The sequence below is a fragment of the Paroedura picta genome, chromosome 4 (genome assembly GCF_049243985.1).
Source record: "Paroedura picta isolate Pp20150507F chromosome 4, Ppicta_v3.0, whole genome shotgun sequence".
Classification (NCBI taxonomy): Eukaryota; Metazoa; Chordata; class Lepidosauria; order Squamata; family Gekkonidae; genus Paroedura; species Paroedura picta.
In genome coordinates, this window is record NC_135372.1 from 98,027,931 (window position 1) to 98,046,015 (window position 18,085).

Below are 18,085 nucleotides of genomic sequence, written 5' to 3' on the forward strand. Positions count from 1 at the left end.
ATTCCTTGAATTTTAGTCTGCATCAAAGAACAAGAGCATAGAAATGCTTATTGCAAGACTAACTTATATGTAAAACATTTAAAAACAAACTGAAACAGAGATGGAATGGCAACTTTAGCAAAAACATTTTATTATCACCATGTAGGGTGTCAAATGCTTTCTCCTACAGACTCCCCCTCGCTGGCATGCTGGAGGTAAGAATTTACTCTGGGGCTCTCATATCTCCAGTGCCCCTGAGTTAACTACCCCTCTCACCTGGCATTAACCAGAAGGGGATCTTATATCCAAGAGGGATCTTACAATAGTGCTGTCAAGCAGCCAAGCCCAGGGGCAAAGAATGTGCAAGGCTCCTCAGCTGAATAACTGTAGTAACTACAAGGCACAAACTCACTGGAACTAACTACAAGGCACAAACAACAAGATAGTTCCAGGTAGGGCTAAGCAAAATAAAAATAAATGGAAGGAATGTCACTTGTTAACTTACAATCCTTCAACATCTGGTGCAGCCTCAGAGGGAGGCTGACTGTTGCATATTGAACCTCTCCCCAGGACTGTATTTACAAGCACCATCCTCCTTCATCATTCACACTGAACTTTCTTTTTTTGTCTGTCTGTCTCTCTAAACCCCAAACAAAGGAACAGCTCCCCTTTTTAGATCCCTCTCCCACATGGACTGATAGGGCATTGGCCAATCTGGGCACTAGGAGCTAGAGTTCAAGCCTGCCGGAAGCAGGACAGTCAACTGAGGGATGCTAACACATCCAAGAGATGGCATGTTTTTTCCTTTGGGTTGTAAACTATGCTCTCCACCCAGCAAAGTGTATCTTTCCCATGCTGTGCCAGTCTTTGGGATGCCATCTACCCTGTCCATCACCATAGCTGTCACATTATCACTGCCATCTGCCCCTCATCTCACAAAGCACCTTTTAAGCAACTACAGCAATCTACAAAAAAAATTTTCACTTGAGTGAGAAATATGCCAAAGAATAAAATAATAATAAAATAATGCTATGCATAAGTTTTTTAAATGTTTTATATTTGTTAATTGTAAATTGTTAATTGTTAAAAATTTTAAAAATTACAATACTATTTTTGAATTCTATGAAAAATTTTGTTGCTCCATATAGAACCCCCCCCCCCCGTCAATGGTGTCCCTCTTTAGTAATCTTAAAATCTGGTCACCTTACATTAAATCAATAAAATAAATCATAATTAAAATGTATTAAAACACTTTACAAACTTATTAAACTACAAACTTATTAAAATACTCATTAATCAGTTTCTGTATAATTGCTCTGCCAACAGGACTGTGGTATGTTTCTCCTGATGAGAAATAACCCAAGTGAACTATTATTTATTTATTATTTATTACTGCCTGATTTGTACTGTTTATTGCACTAAAGTGGCATAGGATCAATTCCGAAATGGCAGAACAAACACTGTATCCAATAGTCGTTGGATGAGGCTGGGCCGCAAGGAAGATCTGGCCCCCCTTATAGAAGCAGTAGCGAAGTGCAATTGGCACCCTCTGTCTCCCATCCCCCCTCTAGAACAGGTTGTCTTGGGGTAGTATAGATAAGACTGGAGTTTTTTGCCACATCTGTTTTTACTGTTTACTGTGTTTAGTATATTTTATTCTTGTTTTATAGATTTTACTGTATGGTTTTATTGGGGGTTTTATATGCTGTAACTCACCTTGAGCCTCCTGGGAGAGGCGAGTAACAAATCTAAAGAATAATAATAATTTACTTATTACATGTATTATTTAATAAATCCTTCTTAGCATCTACATGAAACCAAAATCTACATGAAACCAGTGATTTCAGCTTTGTTCTTACCAATTTGTGGCTAAAACATACATCTAAGTGATGAACTGGTGCCTAGAGGCATTTCTGAGACAGGTGAGAGCTAAGCAACTGAAACTTAATCCTGACAAAATGAAGGTACTACAGGTGGGTGGAAGGACTGAATTGAGGTGAAATTGTCAGTATATCAGTGACAATTGATCAGTGACAATAAAACAACACAAATCTTTCAGGGAAAAAAATCAGCCCAATTAATTTAATCTGTATTCACATCTGCAGTTTTGATCCAAATCCACAGTTAACAATAGCTTATACCAGCTTTTTTCAACCTTTTGACCATGGAGGCACCCCTGGAATAATATTTCAGGCTTTGAGGAGCCCCAGAAGTGATGTCAGCTGTCCATGCCTCCGTGCTACACTACCATAATTGGAATGTCACCAGAAGTTACATCACCACCTGCATTAACAGGCAGTCTTGGGTGGGGGGCAGGGTTTATGGTGGGAATAGGTGTCCACTCCCTACATGGAACAGAAACCATGAGAGAACTCAATCATGCTTGGAAGGGGGAGGGGAAACAAAATGGCCAGTTCCCTAGCTTGTGGCCAAGTCCATTAAGGCAGATGAGGGAATGCTGCAGACGCCTCTGGAGCTCCTGCAGACCCCTGGTTGGGAATCCCTGGCCTACAGAAACAAGATTCAAGTGGGTAGCCATGTTGATCTGAAGCAGCAGAACAAATTTTGAATCCAGTGTCACCTTTAAGACCAACAAAGTTTTATTCAAAGTATAAGCTTTTGTGTGCATGCACACTTCACTGTATTTTAGGAAGCATGTGTGCACATGAAAGTTCATACCTTAAATAAAACCTTGTTTGTCTTAAAGGTGCCACTAGACTCAAAATTTGTTCTGCTACACAAACAAGGACATTTTCAAGTTATTCTGAGTGTCAGAGATCAAAGCTGCAAGCTGGTTTCTATGTACTTTCATTTATAGTCTTCCTTTTTTAATGAGACTTAAGATTTTGCAGTTTGAAATGATGCTTGTTCTATTTTAGCAGTCTTTGTTTTCTCTACATGGACAACAAGAGGCATGTTCTTCAGCAAAACCACTGCAACCACTGCTACTAGCATGTTCACTTTATTCTACGATTCACCAAAAATCTACTGTTGGTCTTAACTCAATAAATTGGAAAACTGGGCTAACCATAATCAAGTTGTGACAGAAGACCAGATTGGCTTCCAGAAAACCAACAGCCCAAAAATCAGTGTTTCATGTTACAGCATCTGATTAAATATAAAACTTGAGACCAGGAAGAAGTACCTTTGATCTCATGGTAGCATTCAGCTTAATACACAGGAATAGTTTCTGTTAGTCTAAATAGTATTTATCTATCAACATATTATAAAGTATGGGCAGATACCTTGAGAACATCTTTCTGTAAGCTATATTAGTTTTCTGTAAAAAGAATTTGGTGAGTGCCTCAAAAGTAATAAATAGATATTGGATGGCTGCCAAGAACATGTGATATATGCATCTATTTTAATGAATATGCTTCTTGAGTAAGGCACAAATTAATTATCAAATGAACAGCTGTCACAGAGGGGCCAGGACTTGGATGCCTGGATAGCATTTAGATACATTCTCTGCTCATACCATTGTTTAGGAGTTCAAGGCCAGAAGCAGGCTTAGTTTAAACTGATTAGGAATTAGGATGGTACATGTTGTGAAAATGTTCCCATAAAGAAATGTAAATCAGTTAAATTGTATCCCTAAGGTAACGTGGATTTTTTATACTTTGGAATAGTGTGCAAAAGCATACTTCATTGTATGGTGTGTGCTCGGTCTAGGGTGTCAACAGGCTGACATGATCTGAAATTTCAGATTAATAAGATGTTTTCTTTAAGGGGTGAACATTTCAAATTAACAATTTTAAAATCTCTAGCACTAATGCTGGGATACTACTAAATGTGTGCCATCTTTAAAAAATCCACCAATCTGAACTTTCTTCCTGACCCCTATAGGATTCCCTCCATGTTGTGCTGTCATGAATTCCAACACTTGGTAATGCAACTAGTGTTCTTGGAGGCAAAACAGTTGGATGCATCACTTGGTTAACAAATGAATGATGATAACGATGATGATTGTATGCCATCAAGTAATCACCAGCTCATGGCCACCCCAGAACTATAGGGTTTTCAAGGCTAGTGATGAGTAGAGGTGGTTAGCCATTGCCTTCTTCTGCAAAGCAAGTCTTCCTTGGTGGGGATTGTAAGTGAATCCAAGTACTAACTGTGGCTGACCCTGCTTAGCTCCCAGGCTCTGAGGAGAGAAAGCTATTCAGGCAAACATGGGGTAGAACTTTATTTAACACCAAAGGTGCTGGTTGGGAGAAAAGTGGTGCCCAAGAAAGCCCATCAACACATATTTCCCTTTGAAAACGAATGCTTGCTTCTTTTCTGTTTCATATCAGAAAATAAGGACCCAATGCAGAACAACACTAATTCATGAATTAACACAGCCATTTGTATTTGCTAAATACATTGGTTATTAATAAGAAATTTTCTTGTGGAATCAGACAAAAGGTCCATCTGGTCCAGCATTATCACCCTTCAGGCGCCCCTAAGGTGGTCATGAGCAGGGTATAATAAAGGTAGCCTTCTTAGGAACGGGCTTTGAAGCTAGTATTATTAATAATTTTGTGTCATGTCTCTTCTTGCTCTTCTTCTTTCTAAACTAACTTTTTGAGACCTTGGAGAGTTGCTGCCAATCTCAGTAGACAGTACTGAGCTTGATAGACCAGCAGTCAGAATATGGCGGTTCAAAGATCATGGCTGCCAAAGTAATAGGGATGCCAGCCTCCATGTGGGACCTGGATATCCTCCAGAATTACAGCTTGTCTCCAGACTACAGAGATCAGTTGCCCCCAAGAAAACGGATGCTTTGGAGAATGGACTATCTGGCATTGTACCCCGCTGAGGTCTCTTTCTTCCACAGACTCCACCCCAAATTTCCAGGAGATTCCCAGCCTGGGTCTAGCATCCCTACAAAGTAATGAGTTTCTACAGAATTATAATTTGATCACTGACCAAGGAAGTCAATATTCATATAAAACCAGTTGGTTCCACAAGGAAAAATGCCAGTATTGGATTTTTTCATATTACAAGCAGTGCCAGACACCGCCAAACTATCATTATTCCTCAAATTTCGTCACAGATTTTCATGCTTATTGTTCAGATTATTGATGGCACATTTAGACTCAGTCAATCCTAACTTTCTAAAATGAATCTCAGTGTCTTCATCCAGCCAATGTCAACACACACAAGCTACTTTCGCATATTAAACTTTATTCATCTGTAGCAGTGGGAAACTGATTACATATAAGTCTGGGTAGGCAGTACAGGAATATTTTTTGAAAAACTGCTTTCTGTTTAAAAGGTTAATTTTGACAGACCTATCAGAGTCTAAAAGAACAGCATCACTGGGTCATGAAAAAGGGCGTCATTCTATCTAGGCTGATGGTGCAAAGCCCACCCTATTATTGGCCATGTCATAGACAGAATAATACTCCTTCAGGAAGACGTCACCCAGGATCCATAGAGGCTGCCCTGTTGGGGAAGGCAAATATGTAGCCTCAATTTGAACTGAGCAGTGGCCATTGTTCTGTGAAAGAAAGAAAGAAAAAACAGCTTCAGTTGCAGTTCTCCTGAAGGAAATAACACAAAGCTTTTTCTAAGAAGTCTGGGATCAGGTTCTGATTAAATCATATGACATAAATGCAACCAGTTATCTGTAGTTCTCTCAAATACCATAGCCTTTGACTATAGCTGCCCAGGATCTCTCTGAAAGGACATATTTGCAGCAGTTACACCTGTATTAGTGTGCATGTGACAACCACCTTTGGTGCTCGTCTTCAGCCTGTATAGGTCCAGAAAGCAGTGCACTGCAAATAGGAGCATCAGAGGGTGTGAGTCCATTGATAAAATATTGTGGTATTCTTGTTGCTCCACCATTCCTGTGCTACTGACAAAGGCTGGAGCAGAAGTGTCTAAAAGACTTGCGTACTTGCAGATCTAGGCAAACAATTCAGATTCAAAAAGATTCATGATCGAGGACTAAGTTAGCTAAAGTAAAGGTGCTATGATCTAGATTTGGATTCTCAAGCAACCTGGCATAAAGCATATACTGGACAAATAATATTAACCAATACTCTTTATACATACGTTGGCTACATAGGCAGATGGAGGCAGTGGAAACTGGGATCCGTTAATGACAAAGGTGATGGTGGGCATGCTCTGGACATTGTTGCAGTTAACAACATACTAGTGAGAAAAGAAATTTTAAAATGAGGTTAGCTCTGTGAGTGTGCCAGAGAAGTTAAGCAGATCATGTCTTCACCAGCAAACAGAGTGATAAAACATTTTCAGTTCATTTCAGTCCAGTTTTAAGACCAGGACAGGAGCCTGTTTATCCCAGTGCCATGTCTTGTCCATAGATAATCAGAACTTCTATCATCATAGAACATCAGAACTTCTTTGATAGAGCAGAACAGCTGTGTTTCCAAAAGAAGTCAGTCAGCTGATGACCGGGGGGGGTGGAGAGACAGTCTGATGATGGTACCTATATTCAGTTGATAAGAACTGCCTTTATCTTTGGTCTAACGTCACTCAGCTAAGCTCGTGGATGGTATTTTCACCCTCAGCTGAACAGCAAAAACAGTGGCTTAGATCCAGACCTTACTATCTGCCCCCAGAGGAGAGTGCCAATATTCATTTCCCACAATAGAACCCCACATCACACTCAGCAGTGTTCTTATGAATCCCTTGACATTGGAGGGAGGGGGTGCACTGGCAAATGGAAAGTTTGCTTTCTTTGGCAGAGGTCTGCTTGTAGCACTCTGGGTCCAAATGATTTAGAGGTGCCCTCAGCAGTTCTCCAGGATTCCTTTTGCCACCTACCTCCCCGTTGTAGTTTTGAGCTCCCACAGCCTGCAGGAAGTTCCCCATGTACTGCTGTGGGACAGCAAGCAGAAAAGTGCCAGTGTCCACAATTGCCTGGCAGCCCTGGCTACACCAGCCAGTAGCCTGGTTTCCAATGGTAAACCTATAGAAACAAGGGCAAAGAATGTCTGTCACTAAGCAGCAAGAGACAAACACTAAAAAGCCTGGTCCCGTATAGATAAAATGGGAGAATATCACTTACTCCTCAATCTCAATCTGCCAGTAAACCTCGCGGGTGACAGGTGCCCAGGAAATTTGCCCAGAGAACAGTTGAGTGTCAACACCTCCCAAGATTAGCTCCCCTCCATACTGAACAGTGGGTTGGCTGGGGAGACAAGGACAAAAGCAGACAAGGTTATTTATCCAGCTTTTTAAATTAACTGAAGTCTCATTCACATCTAAAAGACATTCTTAAGAAAAACATTCTTAAAACATTAGATATTCTTAGAACTACAATTCCCATACAATAGAGTGAAGAAACAAATTGACATGGCCATATTGGTACACAGGAATACCATACAATACATGACCCAAAGAAAGAAAATGACCAAAGCTTCCAGCTCAATCTTCTCCAGCACATCATTAATGACCTTCAGCTCAACCTGGGCAATGATACTCTTCTCTCATTAATCTTGAATTACAGGCCTTTCCTTACTTACAGATAGTCCTCTGACCTAAATAAGTTATTCTGCAACTCAGACCAAGGTTTTTGTTTTTTTTTTACTTATTAGCAATAATAAGAACATTGTTTTATTAGAAACTACCTGCTCATATGAATGGATATTATTCTTCTCTTGTATACCTTACAATAGATTCTGGTGGGTATCCATGTTGGTCTGAAGTAGCATAACAAAAATTAAGTCCAATAAAGACACAACTGGGAAAGTGTCTGCCATTAATTACTAACATGAACAGTTTTATTTCTCCAATGTTTTTGTAAACTACAACTGAACTCAAAAGGACTGATTAGCTGTTTTAGCAAAGAATTATCATATGGCATAATTTGGATACTAGGACACAATTTACTAATTTGTCACTAATTTACCTTTTCTATATATATGTACTCTCATGATTCTTGTTCCATTTTGTCTGAGGAAGTGTGCATGTACAAGAAAGCTCACACCTTGATTAAATCTTTGTTGATCTTAAAGGTGCCATTGGACTTAAATTGTGTTGTATATATTACATTAGAGATGCTACAGACTGTATCTGTTGCATTTCATTGACCCCGCTGTTTATGGCTTTGTTTCTAAGGAAATAGATTTGCTTCCTATGGCACCATAAATAGATAAATCTTTGTGGTACCACAAGACACCATTTTAGTTTTGCCATATGGTTCTCCTCTGGAATGGTTACAATGATCAAATTTTGACTCCAGTCTTCTCAAACTGGTGAAATACGGTTTTTCTCCACTTTTATTTTGAGGGCAAAAGGATGGTTAAACCTGCAATTGCCAAGGCAGCACTTGTTTACATTAAATGATTTGGAGAATACACCTGTACTGTAGCAGTGCAATCCCAGACAGAATTGCATCCTTCTAAACCCATTGATTCTAAAATTTGTTTAGGAGTAAAGTGTGCACTACTTACTTTGATATATTTTAATCCCTACCATCATGGATATTGAAATTTTAAGGGAGAGTGTATTATCCCAATTTACAACTAGAATATTATTCTTAACTAGTAAATAAGCCCGCTGCTCTTGGAATGCAGCGGGTGCTAGCAGGGGTTTGGAGGGTGAGGGGGCGGCTGTCAACGGGCACGGGGCGAGGGGGTGGACTCTAGGGGGGTTGTGGGGCACCGCGTGAGGCGGAGGCGGGTCGTCCTGCCCCCCCCTCGGCGGCGGCGCAGCCTACCCGAAGCTGGCAGCAGCCGAATATTAGATAATCCGATTGAAGGGGAGGCCGGGGAGAAATCGGCTTGTTTCTTTTTTCAGAGATAACTCTTAAAAGGTCTTGTAAGCGATCGAATTTCCCTTGATCTGTTTCTCATCACGGGGGAAAATGTAAGTGCTTCAAAGAACACGCGCAAAGTTTATGGGGCAGAAAGCCGAGCCCGCCTGAAGCCTTCTGCCCCACTCCGTTCTGAGCACGCTCCAGTTCGGGACCCGGGTCGCAGAGCGCTCCCGAGGAACCAGCCACCAGTGTCTCCGGGGACAGAAGCGTCCCGGGAGGAAGGTCTCAGTTATGAACGGGCCAGGTTTTCTCAAAGGAGAAAGTCACTGTAGGTAACGCGGCAGGAGGCTGGGGGAGTGAGGGCGGGGGGACACACCCAGCGCTGCCCCTTGCAAGGCCGAATTGCCATCCAAACACAAGTAAACAGAGCGGCAAGGTCGGGGGTGGGGCAGGGCTGGGCAGGCCTCGCAGGGGCGGTCCCAGAACATTCCCCAGCTCCTGAGCATTCGGCGTTGGACGGGGCCAGAACGCGGAGCCGTAAGCATTCGAATTGCGGCGCTTCGGGGAGGGATCGCGGGTGGGGACTGCGGTCCACGGCACTGGAACCGCTGAAATGTGATGGACCACGGAGGGGGAGGCTCAGACGCCGACCAAACGTCGCCATAGTTGAACGCCAGCGGCTCGCGGGTGCAGCCATTCTGTTCCTCGCTAGGCAAGGGAGCCCCCGGCAGCCGCGCTCCACGCTCTCGCCGCGTCAGGCCACCGGGCAGGGAGCCCCCGGCAGCCGCGCTCTGCGCGGCTGCCGGGGGCTTCCTTGCGGGCAGCCTGACGCATCGGAGGCGCTTCGTGCCTCCAACGCGTCAGGCCGGCAGTAAGGGAGCAACTGCGAGGCGCGCTGCGCGCGGCTCGCAATTGCTGGGGCTGGGAATCGGAGGGAGCAATCGGCAGGCGCTGCGCGCCTGCCAATTGCTCCCTCCGACTGTCTGTCCGGAGGAAGGGTCAAATCTGGACCCTTCCTCATCACGGACACATCCCGCCTCAGAACCCCTTACCCTTTTATTTAGTCCGTGGCGCCCGCGGCGCCACGGGCGGTGTTAAGATTATATTTAATTATACTTGAGATTGAAAAGATGGAATCAGAGAGTACACATGAAACTGCCTTATCAGGCCCTTGTTCCCTAAAGGTTGATTATTGTCTGTTCAGATTATACTCTCCAGGGTAGCAGGCAGAGAACTTTCCCATCATCTACCACCTGATCCTTTTAGCTGGACATTGAACCTGGAGCCTTCAGTATGTTGAGAAGATACTTTACAACAGAGTCACAGTACCTCCAACAGAGTAATAATTTATATGCTTTGGAATATATCCAAGGTCAAAAATATGGATTGCTGGATCTTACCGGGAGAAGTAGAAGCTGAAGATTGGTTCAGAAAGCTGCCTTTGTTTCAGCATCTGCTGCATGACAGTGTAGCCCCCCATAGACATGGCAGGGTAAGCCATCCCCAAAATTCCATCAAAACTTGCATAGTAGAATGGACTGGTGGGCTCACTCTCACTCAGGCCAAGTTCCTGGTTCTGAACAATGATATTCTGGACCTGGGAGAGAGAGGAACATGGATTTCACCTGCAGTTTGAAGCCTGATAATAAATCATCAGTCACATCACATCACTTATTAAACAATATTGAATGGAGAGGTATTGTGACCCAGCTGAGTGGATTGAAAATACAGGATGTATTTGAGTTTATAGCTATGGAACTTCAGCTTTCTCAAGTTTAGGGCCCAGTCTTCCCAACCATCAGGCATGTGTGGGGCTTGTTTGAAATCATTGTACAGATACACCTCCCACCCACTGTGAATGAGTGTACAGCCCTAACTGAGATTTGTGTGACAGATTCCTAAAGAGAGTATGCTGGGAAAATTGATTCTGAGCTGCTTGTCTCAGGTTTAAGCTGTACTTGATACAGAGTTCTGCTCATTTTTCTCTTTATTTACACAAGCGAAAACAACCTTGGGGAGGCTATGAGTAACTCTGAAGAAGAATAAATGGAGAAAAACTTAAATTTTTCTCCATTTCTCCAGTTATCACTGTTCATCAAAAACAAAATCACCTTCACTAAGCTGCTTTTTCGCTCCTATATAGGAACCCCTTTTTCTCCACCTGTGTGTATGGGGGGGGGGGTTATACCAGTCTCTAGGTTATGCATCTAAATTATGCATCTCTAGACAATGAATAGTCTGAAGGTGTGATCTTTTGTGTGCATGCACACTACTTCAGACAAATTTTGTTCTGCTACTTCAGACCAACATTGCTACACACCTGAATCTGTCTGTGTGGTACAAAGATCACTTACTTGTACTGTGTCATAGCCTAATATAACTGTCAAGCTACCACTCCCATATGATAACGTGTAGGTTTGTCCAATGTTGGAATATGTCGAGGACTGTCTAGGATTGAACCTGTGGTGGTTACCTAGAGTAAAACAGAAACAAATACCACCGTTTGGTCTCCATATGACAATAAAATACAGTGTACACAGTAAACATCCCTCTACTGCAATATTCAATTCACAGCAGGTCTGAGTTTGCTATAGTCCAAACTTCTTTCTCCAGAGTCTATATTCCTGTTTATAGTTTTGGAATACAATTTTTTCCTAAATAAAATCAATTAATATGATCCTTAAAGCATACTCCCCCCCCCCAAAGAAAACCCTCACAGGAAGCAGTACTCACCACAAGCCTGAGTATTACAATATACTGAAGGTACCCAGAGATTAGAAGAGCCAGTGTCCATGAGAACCAGGAAGTTCTGTGGTGGGGTTCCAATACTGATCTCGCCAAAGTAGAATGACTGGCAAATTAAAGGTTTCGGTAAGATGGGTGATTTCTTATGAACACATGAAATTTCTTTAAATCTAATCAGACCATTAGTCTACCTATTTCAGTATTTTTAAATGTTTTAATACTCACATTCAAGTAATTGGTTATTGGTTCATAAGCAACATTATATTCATTGAAGTATTTTGCTGCTGGGTCAACATGGTTGTTCTTCAGAAATTCTTCCAGCACGCCTTCCTCTTTCATCTTCTCCCGAATGGATTTCCCTTTTTTCAGAATGATTCTGCAAAAGGTAAACTCAGGATATCAGCAGCAGCACTGTTGCCTTTTCCATCTGTCACATATGTCTATCTTGATGTCTGCCTTTCCAAGCTTCATTAGGGTAGGAGAGAACTCTTAATAATCCAGTGCATCACTTTATTTTCAAGTCAGAAAAGATTATAACCAAGTAATATAATTTACATTATATTACATAGTTCAAATCAGCTTTGCAATTCAGCATCCCATTCTGAACAAACTGATAAACTGAGATCAATATTTCTAGGAATAAATGGCTGTTGGTTTAAAAAAATGATTTGCCATGATCTCTTCTTGAAATTCTAGATTAATTATTTAATTCTTAGAAGAGTTTTAGTTCTTAAAAACCCCTTAGTTCAACAAAGGTTCACTAGGAAAAAACTCAACATTTTCTGGATCTAAGCCAACTACAATTAGCCATAGTCAGCCACATCCATATGAATTTCCTTTTGGCATAACCTGGGCATCCACCCATTCTCTGCAAACGGCATTATCAATAATATCATATCGACTATTACAATATACCTAACATGGATGATGATAGAAATTACTTTTAGGTTGTATTACCACTGAAACCTTTCTTAGCAAGAGCATTAATACTCTAAAAAAACATTTTGAACCATTTAAATTGTTGACAATTTTTAGCATCTAGCCCAGACTTCAGTTCCATTTTTTAAAAAATGGGGAAAAGCACAATATTCAAAGAGAAAACACAATCTCTATCCATTCTCTGTGCCCCATGCATAATTTTATACACCTCTTATCATTGCCCTGCTTCCTTGTCTCTTTTCCAAATCGAAAAGTACAAGTTTCTTCAGTCTTTCCTCATAGGAAAGGTTCTCCAATCCCTGAATCAAAGAGTTGTTATTTTCTTTGCCTCTTCTAGCTCTGCATTGTCCTTTTGAAGATATGGTAACCAAAACTGCATACAATATTCCAAATGTGGCCATTATATTTTTGAATGTTTTGTTTTCAATTCCTTTCCTAATAATCCCCAGCAAAAAGTCTGCAGCAACCTCAGTTGACATTTTCATTGAGTTAGTTACTGCAACCCCAAGTTTGCTCATCCTCTCAGTCTTAGCAAGTTCAAACCCCGTTAATATATACTTGATGCTAGGATTTTTTTGTTCCAAAGTGCATTCGTTTACACTTGCCAGTTGTTGCTCACTTGCCCAGTTGTTGGCCATTCATCCAGTCTGTAGAGATCCTTCAGCCTTGGTTTTTACCATCTTCTGTGTCATCTACAAATCTGGCTATTCCATTGTTACCCCCAGTTTATGAGCAACTTAAATATCACCAGCCACAATACTGACCCTTATGGGACCCCACAAAATCAATTTCATGGCCATCCATATTCCATTTATAAAGAGGGTTAAATAATTTGTTGTTGTTGTTAGGTGCGACAATGATCCTCCAGGCCTTCCTGTCCTCTACCATTCCCCGGAGTACATTTAAGTTTGTACCTACTAGTAAATCATTACTTACAATTAATTTCTCTTTGCAAACAATATGTATAATTCTTTCAGAGTCACTGGAGCATAGTTTTATTCAAGTAAAATCATGTCATCCCCCAAAAATGAGAGAGCCACCACTGTAAATTGTGAACAAATTGTCCCCCATTGATTAAAGAACTACATAGTATAGAAGTGCTAAGAACTACTATAACATTATTTTACCATGAAATATTGGCTGAAAATGTGCATCTTAAGTTATCTACCAGATTTCCACATTCATAAATATAATGCCAATATTCACCTCTCCAGTCCCTCCGACAGGTGGAGAAAAACCAGCACCAGTATGAGCCACTTCATGGTGATTGGTGTCAGCAGTACACCACTGTGATCCTCAAGAGCAACCACAAATTCAGTCCATGGCTATGACTGTTGTGTTCTTGGTTTTATAATGAGAACAACTGTTATCTGCTGCCATATCTGTTTGTTCTTAATTCTCCATATCATTATGTACACCCGATATCTATACCCTCTGTTTTCTTATAGATCATAGAAAGTCAATTTCTTTTGTTAGAAAACATTTTAAATGCAATCTTTGCCCTTGATCTTTTTTTAATAGAAGGATTGCAGATAAGTTTAGGAACAAAACTTTGAAAATAGCAAAGAAAACCAATGGTAAAATGTTAATCATCCAAACTAGTGAGATTTCCTTGAAAACCTAATTTTTTTCAGAAATAATAGAGGATAAATGAAAAATAACTTGCTATATTGAGTATTCATGTAAGACCAAATAGGCTTTGCTCTACATAACATCATGAGAATTTTCCAGATTGCTCTTTGTCACAGTTTTGGGCCATGTTGGACCATGACCTTGGAATGCTGTGCCATTACCTTTAAACTAGGTTATGAAGTAAAACTATAGTCAGCTATAGCCACTGTATCAAAGACAGACCTAGGCAATTTTCATTTAGCACACAATGACATTATGCATTTAAAAATACTTTATAAACACATGTCACAAACAATGCAGAAAACTACATCTTTTCTTGAAATTTGTACATCTCTTTTTCTTTAAAAAAACATTAATATATACTTTCCATAGCATCAACAATGTAAAAACAGGTTTTTAAAGCTAGGTTTGTATTTTTATAATACTACAATATCTTATTCTACAATCCTTATATAGCATTATAGAACACTTTAGAAATGCTTTTCACAGCACACTGAGGTGTAAGCCCACATTTCCAATCAAGTGTTTAAAAAATGCAATAGGACTTGGATCATAAAAGTAGGAAAAATGAAAAAAAAACAGCTATACAAGTATCAAATATAATAAACAGCACCAGAAAAGGAATTATAAAGGTAGAAGATGATGTGGTAAGAGCATGATGATACATGCAATAATAAGTGGGTTAAATTAAAATCCTGTTTCCTTTATATCGGTGCTCTCTTGAACAATTCTGTTTTACACAGGCTGCAGAATCAAAGTATGGGAGTCTTCTTGACCTCTTCCCACAGCCATTCCACTAGATGGGGGCTACAACACAGAGTTAATGTTCAAACTCAAAACTCCTCATAAAAGATTAAGAACAGCTGGGTCAGACCAAAGATCCATCTAATCTATCATGCTGTCTTCCAGAGTGGCAAACAAGATGACCACAGGAAATCCACAAACAGGGCCTGAAATGAAAGCAATATCTCTCCCACTCAGGAGTCCAGGGTATGTTGCCTCTGGACTTGGGAGGTTCCATTTATCCATCATGGCTAATGTGCAAGCTATCCAGAACTGGCCATTTTAAAAGTCTGTAGGGCCCAATTCACTCTGTACCATGGCACAAGGAGTCCTGTTCTCCCCATGCCATGTTCCTGATTCAAAATGAAGTTATTTCCCCTGCCTGGGAGCTATATGTGCAATTTTCCATGCATGTGCTGCTCCAAAATGGGGCAAATAACTCATGCACACGGATGTGTGCACGCACATACACACAAGTCTGTAGGGCCCAATTCACTCTGTACCATGGCACAAGGAGTCCTGTTCTCCCCATGCCATGTTCCTGATTCAAAATGAAGTTATTTCCCCTGCCTGGGAGCTATATGTGCAGTTTTCCATGCATGTGCTGCTCCAAAATGGGGCAAATAACTCATGCACACGGATGTGTGCACGCACATACACACAAGGACTATTTTAGCATGGGAAAATAGGTCCAAAGGGAGGTAGGAGCCTTCCTCCATGCTGTATTTCCAAGCTGCCTTGGAGTTCCACAGACCTTTAAAATGATAAAATAGACTACCAAGATCCAGGCAGCCGCATTTTGCACCAGTTGTAGTTTCCAGAGAAGGTATAGGAGAAGGCCTGTGTAGAGCGAGCTATAGTAATTCCGCCTAGAGGTGACCATTGAATGGATCACAGCAGCTAGATGGTCAGGGGTGAGGCAGGGTGCTAGTAGCCTGGCTTGGCAAAGATGGTAAAATGACAGACACTCCCAAGCTCTGTCCGAGGTAGGAAGGCACACTTCCTGATCTGGTCCCATCTCACCCAAGCAGAGGACATCCATCTTTGAAAGATTAAGCTTCAGGCCGCTTTGTTGGAATCCCTCCACCACAACCTCCAGGCATCTGATCAAAGCACCTGGCCGGCCAGCCATCAGGGTACCGGCCAGCCATCAGGAGACAGAGCTAGTTTTCATCAGTGTACTGATGCCACTCAAGCCCAAAACCTGTAACCCGCTGGGTGAGGGGGCACATAAAGATGTTAAATAGTGTTGGAGAGAGGATTGTGCCTTGCAGAACTCCACATTGGAGTTGCCATTGGCACAATTGACTCTCTCCAATGGCCACCCTCTGTCCTCGATCTTGGAGAAAAGAGATCAGCCACTTTAAGGCTGTCCCCTGTATCCCCACATCAATGAGGCAGAGAGCAAGAAGCTCATGATCAGCTACACTGAACACTGCTGTTAGATCGAGTAGTATCAGCAGCAACAATCCTCCTTGGACCAGACAGATCGTCTGTCATAGCAACCGGTGCAGTCTCCACTCTGTGGCCAGGACTGAAGCTTCATCCAGGAATGCTAGCAATTGATCCACAGCTGCCCACTCCACCATCATTCCCATTTAAGTTAGTGGCCTCATGACATCTTATTGCAGTGATTTCCACATTGTGTTGCAAAGTACATCCTTTTGGTATCTTGAATTTCCCAACTGTAAACTTCATTGGGGCCACCTGGTATTTTGGGAGAGGGAAAAAAATTCCTATGCCTATTTTCTATGTTCTATGCATAATTTTATAAACCACTATAAATGCATGTTATAGAGAAAGTAGATAAAAAGAACTTATCTAATTAGAAGGCAGGTAATCAACCTTTTCTCTTCCTATATACAACTTTAGTTTCCTAATTAAGGCACTGTTCTACAAAAAGGAGATTTTGTTATTGTTAGACTTTGTCTTTTAGTGAGAATCAGCCACTGACTGTCAGATGAAGGGTCAATGTTTATTCACACTGGTTTCTAGTGGAGACAGGTAAGTGGGTCATGTGATTTTCTTATTGGTATATATTGCAGAAATGCAAGTTATTACAATACTCAAAATAATGACATACCCTGGACTCAACAAGGACATAGACTTTTTATCTCACTATGCATACTAACCTTGTTTAACTCGTGTATCCACATTCCACACAATTTTAATTGGGACTATGTGACTGTTAGTAATATATATGTAATTTTGAATTTGGCTCTCTGGTCCCAGGACAAGATAGCTGCCAGCTCAGCTTCTACTTGTAGGAATGTTTCACACTTGTATGGAGACAGATGGGGCCAGCAGCAAATGGTGGGATGGAAGCCACTGATCACTGACATGGTTTTATTACTCCTATATTTTTGTGAACTACAACTGAATTCAAAGGGACTGATTGGCTGTTTTAGCAAAGAATTATCATATGGCTGTATTTGGATATTGTGACACAGTTTATTAATTTAACAGGATTAAGTTTTTCTTATATATTCCCACTGTCATGATGGTCAGTTCACAGTCTGAGGAAGAGTGCTTGCATTCAAAAGCCTTGAATAAATCTTTGTTGGTCTTAAAGGTGCCACTGGACTCTGATTTTGTTTTGTTTATACCAGTTACTAGAAGAAAAGGATTGTCCTTCTTCCCTTTGTTTTCAGAAGAGATCTGCTTTAATCAGAGGTCAATCCATTTGAACTTTTACCATGTAACAGCTAAGCTATACAGCTCCTGTAATGAGCTATAGAAAGCTATATATTCCCTACCTTGCTCTAGTAAAATAGTCTTTTTAATATACTTTAAAACTGCCTTGTCTGATCCCATCATTTGTATATTACTTCTGCTACTTTTACACAAAATATATCCAACAGTTAACATGGATAGAGAGGTTGTCGAGAGGCATTTAGCTGCACTGGATGAGTTCAAATCCCCTGGTCCAGATGAAATGCACCCGAGAGTACTCAAAGAACTTTCCAGAGAACTTGCACAGCCCTTGTCCATCATCTTCGGAACCTCTTTAAGGACTGGAGATGTCCCGGAGGACTGGAAAAGAGCAAACGTTATTCCGATCTTCAAAAAAGGGAGGAAGGATGACCCTGGAAAATACAGACCAGTGAGTCTGACCTCTGTTGTGGGGAAGATAATGGAGCAGATATTAAAGGGAGCGATCTGCAAACATCTGGAGGACAATTTGGTGATCCAAGGAAGTCAGCATGGATTTGTCTCCAACAGGTCCTGCCAGACCAACCTAGTTTCCTTTTTTGACCAAGTAACAGGTTTGCTGGATCGGGGAAATTTGGT

The 18,085-nt window shown here is 41.2% G+C and overlaps 1 protein-coding gene across 1 annotated transcript; it reads right to left on the bottom strand.

Moving 5' to 3' along the window:
• Positions 1-5,128: 5,128 nt before the first annotated feature.
• Positions 5,129-13,724, bottom strand: LOC143835967 (pepsin B-like). Its single transcript, XM_077334528.1, has 9 exons — positions 13,586-13,724; positions 11,666-11,816; positions 11,429-11,546; positions 11,050-11,168; positions 10,096-10,292; positions 7,004-7,126; positions 6,760-6,904; positions 6,025-6,123; positions 5,129-5,464 (listed from the first exon to the last, which is right to left on the bottom strand). The coding sequence occupies exons 1-9, from the start codon at positions 13,639-13,641 to the stop codon at positions 5,312-5,314; spliced, it is 1,161 nt and encodes a 386-aa protein (XP_077190643.1). The 5' UTR covers positions 13,642-13,724; the 3' UTR covers positions 5,129-5,311.
• Positions 13,725-18,085: the final 4,361 nt, after the last annotated feature.

Excerpts from the sequence above, each read along its gene's own strand:
- LOC143835967 (XM_077334528.1), bottom strand. The coding sequence starts at position 13,641 with ATGAAGTGGCTCATACTGGTGCTGGTTTTTCTCCACCTGTCGGAGGGA. Across the intron at positions 11,169-11,428 it reads TTGTAATACTCAGGCTTGTG|GTAACCACCACAGGTTCAAT; the intron begins GTGAGTACTGCT and ends GTTTTACTCTAG. Across the intron at positions 10,293-11,049 it reads TAGGCTATGACACAGTACAA|GTCCAGAATATCATTGTTCA; the intron begins GTAAGTGATCTT and ends TCTCTCTCCCAG.